General features: G+C 51.8%; 2 protein-coding genes across 2 annotated transcripts in view; one reads left to right on the forward strand and one right to left on the reverse strand.

Annotated features, from left to right (window-relative positions):
• Pmar_PMAR027863 (hypothetical protein) overlaps window positions 1–20 on the forward strand; it is a gene marked incomplete at both ends in the record, with an annotated part of 762 nt that extends 742 nt beyond the window's left edge. The window contains one exon of the mRNA XM_002773360.1: window positions 1–20. Within this exon, the coding sequence (XP_002773406.1) occupies window positions 1–20 (20 nt within the window).
• Window positions 21–512: 492 nt separating this feature from the next.
• Window positions 513–2390, reverse strand: Pmar_PMAR027864 (hypothetical protein). The gene is made up of 3 exons (XM_002773361.1): window positions 1745–2390; window positions 1231–1352; window positions 513–1174 (listed from the first exon to the last, which is right to left on the reverse strand). The coding sequence occupies exons 1-3, from the start codon at window positions 2377–2379 to the stop codon at window positions 720–722; spliced, it is 1212 nt and encodes a 403-aa protein (XP_002773407.1). The 5' UTR covers window positions 2380–2390; the 3' UTR covers window positions 513–719.
• Between the last annotated feature and the right edge of the window lie 2018 nt (window positions 2391–4408).

The raw sequence follows: 4408 nt of genomic DNA on the forward strand, positions 1-4408 counted from the left end.
CCAATAGCATCAGTCAGTGATGGTCAACCACACAATGCCGAAATCTGATCCATCCTCCTGCGAACTTCGCAGTGCGAAGACGATTCAATAGGTATCGCTTTTATAGCGTTCAGAATCGCTCTTGATTATCGCAGTGTACAGTACTCGGTCATACCATTCCTAGAGTACGTCTCGAGTGTCGTGTTAGGTATGTACAGTAGGGATATACTCTGTGTGCGGAAGATTATCCGTTCCGAACACACCACGCGCTTAACTCTGGACCTATCAGTCCTAGAATCGAGCACAAGTCGGTGAAAGCATTGAAATGCGGATCCACGGGCAACCACCCAAAAAGCACGACGCAGTTACGAAGATCACTAACATAGTTTATCTTGCTCAGCAAGGTTCGATAATGTTGGACACGAGTTTGATAATCCATCGGAGCTCGAGAGTTCACCCGAGTATGACGACTGACCACTAGCTGAACACAACGCAGTTGATACAGCAAATGACATACGCATTGCTCAGAATGTACATCCTCTACTTTGCTAACTGCACATCAACTTTCCCACGACTGCATTCGTGCATCCTTGAATATTGTGTAGAACAACCGCAGCGATGGACCAGATCCGCAAGGCATGCTGGATGCTGCTGAGGATCAATCCGCCTCACACGGAAGCGATCCCGGTTTGAGACTCGGACGTCGAATGTCTCAGATAGATGATCCCTACTCGAATGCCTCAGAGCTTGTCCGAACTGCCACCGGTGCGTCGCCGACTCGCTCTTCTACGTCTATTCTGTTTCTTCCTCGCCGGGTCACTTTTAGTCGCTCGAGTACTCCCTCTCGAACAAGAAGTTTCAACGGACGCAGTGTGGGAACTAGAATCGATTCGCTTGCGAAACCAGGCTTCAACATCATCGTCCTGCACTCGTGAAGTACCCTTCACAGCCAGGCCGCTAGATCCGACTCGCGCCTCACGCAATTCCGGTACAAGTCGGCGACGTCTTTCCTCACATATCACGACGGCATCATTCAAGAGTCTGCGTCCTAGCTTCGAAGCCCGATCGCCAGCTTGAATGCTAGAGAGGCAACCCCGGGCATAATCCAACCAGATATCAAAGTCGGGCCATTGTTTGTCTGATCTACGGCTCCACGGCTTGTCAGTGACGAAATGGATCGCTAACGGCGTGATGCCTGAAAGAGATGCTTACTCAGTTCTAAACCGTTACTCATGATGTTGCAGTGACCACCTCTAGTCTGAGCATGCCAGTATCGACAACAGAATGCTTCCTCCAGATGTCTCCACTTATCCTGGAAATGGAGACTGAGGAGCCACTCGTCGGGACCAGCGTTGCATTTCGGATCGCCGCACCTACGATCAATCAATGAAAGCGAATTCATTAAACTCTATGACGGCACGTAGATAGAACACCGAATCTCACAAGAAGCTCACGCGCTAACTTTGTAGCACCTCGAGGATCCGATAGCACAAGAGTGTGAAACGAGGGAATAAGATGCTCATCACTGGGAACAGTCTGTGATCTCAGTGGCCAATGCATAATCACACGAGAATGAGCTGAGAGGCCCACTGAACCGCTATACTGATGCATGCATAGAACACAGATGAGGTTACTTGAACTTGCCACAACGGGAAGTATGGTGCGCACAGCACTCAATAAATCGCAGCTGTCACAGAAATGGTTAACGACCGAAGTTTTCCCCAGCGAAAACTCTCAACTGAAGGTGAACATTCCCTCAGCTCACCTTCCAACGTATCCATCCTTTTGTGACTCCTTCTCAGCCACTCGATCGAGGCACTTTCGGAAATGCTTGGCACCAGTGGGTAGTACCATGAGGCAACCCCGCATACCATATGATAACGCCAAGGCTCTCCTCAGGGATGCTGCGGGTACTTTATCACCAGTCTTGAGAGCCCGTAAGCGACCTTCTTTACCATCCAGCTTGTTCGCTTCGTCGCTACATATACCAGAAGGCGCTGGAGCAGTCAGCACCCGCGCGAAGAGATCATCAACCACCAAAACGTCAGCGTCGACAAAGACCACTTTTTGATAGCCTAATTTATACAGATTGAACACATGCAGTTTGGTAAGGCAAGAATCGATCCAAGAATCGTAGTGGCCTCCATAGCGCTTCCACCGCTTACCCATGGGCTCAGCCAGGATGGGGTCGACCTGAATCACATTGTCGAACACACATCGAAGTGCTTCGACATCGGCCATGCTGCGGTCCACAATACAAACCAAGTGGAACGGTACAGCGCTCTTAGCACAGTGTCGCCGAACGGAATGAGCCATGACCATAGCGCCTGCTATATAGGAAACGTCACCCATGACCAGGGTAGCGACGCATACATCTGGGTGTGGCGGGGGATCGGACATAGAGGAATACTATCCCCGACGCAATGGAGACCGATGTTCAGATAACGCAGCGTCATAAAGCATATTGAGACGGAGTTCATCACGGGTCATGCGGCAGCATCCAAGTAGTTTACAACGCATCCCTCACCAGTTCCACGACAGTCATCATCTCCCGCTAGTTACTTCGGTCTACGGACCCTTTCGTTCCCACTCGGTCACGCGGAGAGTCTTCATCAGTTCCCACCGCCCAACGATAAGCGCGATTACGATACCGCGCCTAAAGCCAATACTAGGAGAGGGGACCGCGTTAGCCCACCATAATATCCTCAGCATGCGTATCAGTCGGCTCGATAATTCTATCGACGACGGCCTTCTTTGCAGCCATTGAAGTGTCCACCTCAGGCTGATAGGGAATTTGGAACGTATAGGACAGGGCGACTGGCAACTGAGTTACAGTCAGTCAACCGCTGTGTATCATATAGCACTCCAACTCGGGTCGGACCTACTCGGGTGAGAGGACTTGGATCCCAAGGAGGGTGAGTGTGCGCCTCAGGTTTAAATAGGCCCGGCTTGGTCTGAGCGTGGCCAGGATACTGAGATGAACTGTGAGCGATGGCTTTCCCTGTTGCCTCCACCGGTCGTGGCAATGGAGGCGCCTGTCATGATGCGCATCAAGGAGGGACTGAGAGCCCCTATTAGTTCCACCTGCCGAGACTCTATAGATCGGCTTTCTCTTGGCACGATGTCTCCGCTTACATCGAGAACCTGGATCAACGAGCATGTTTCTAGCAGCAACATAGAGTATATCCAATGGAAAGTACCCTCAGCTCGCCGCGATGCTCTCGCCGCATACGGGCTCTTCATATGCCCCGACCCTACTACAGACGCATCGATCAAAAAGTAGCTGTTTCTCATTTCACACCTTGTTTCTTCGGCGAAGCTTCGTGACTGATCTTTCGCTGTCCTTTTGTCTTGGACTGCCGCTTGACCTTCCCCTTCTCTGGCGGGCTGGAACTCCGCAGTGCTCCCAATCGCTGCTGGGGTCCGCTCTTATCACGGGTGACATCTGAGGTTGTCACTCACGAAACACTGTGGTCCGCGAGCCCACCCGGGAGGATCTCGTTCCTTCCCCACTGCTCACGTGAATCGCCGGGAGGATGACGAAGGCTTTCTGCAGACATGAACGGCGCCGTCGTACCCTCAATGTGGCGCACACCGATAGATGACGAAGCTCTTCCGTCCGCCATATCTAGCAGGAACTCGCCGGAACACGTATGAGAAAGATTCTCAAAACATTACGTATGGCAGAGACATCGCGTACGTTGCTAGAGGAGTGATCCGCACCTCCTATAAGCATGAACGATGTAGCCGTATCTTCCCGGGAGCTCTTCAGCAGCGCTCGTTCATCCGTTCCAACTAATCGAAGTTCGTCTGAACTTGTATCACAAGGAGCCTCAAGAGATTACCCTCCGCGACAGGGACCGCACGTGGATTGCCAGAGGCATGATCCACCCCTTCCGAACGCATGAGCGATGCAGCCGTATCTCCGACAGAGCGCACGCCAGTGGATAACGGAGGTCTCCCATCCGCTACAACTAGCAAAATCCGTAGGAACAAGTATTAAGATTCTCAGAACATTACCCCGCACTGCAGATAGATCGTCAGATGCAGGATCCGCACCTTCTGTAGGCATGAACCGTGCGGATGAATCGTCGATGGAGCGTTCGTCAAGCGGTAGCGGAGGTCGTTTATCCGTTTCGACTAGCCAGAGTTCGTCGGATCGCATATCGAAAGGAGTCTCAGAACATTACCCTCCCCGACTGGGACCTCCGGTAAATCACCAGAGGCATGATTCGCACCTACTGCCGATGAGTATGATGCAGTCATATCTTCACTGGAGCGCATGCCAGCCGATAACAGAGCTCTTTCATCCGTTCCAGCTAACAAAAAATGCGTCAGGATGTGTATCGAAAAGATCCTCAGAACATTACCCACACGAGCGGAGACCTCCCGTCGATCACCAGAGGGATGACTCGCACCTTCTGTAGAC

The sequence above is a fragment of the Perkinsus marinus genome (assembly GCF_000006405.1).
Source record: "Perkinsus marinus ATCC 50983 genomic scaffold scf_1104296958914, whole genome shotgun sequence".
Lineage (NCBI taxonomy): Eukaryota > Perkinsozoa > Perkinsida > Perkinsidae > Perkinsus > Perkinsus marinus.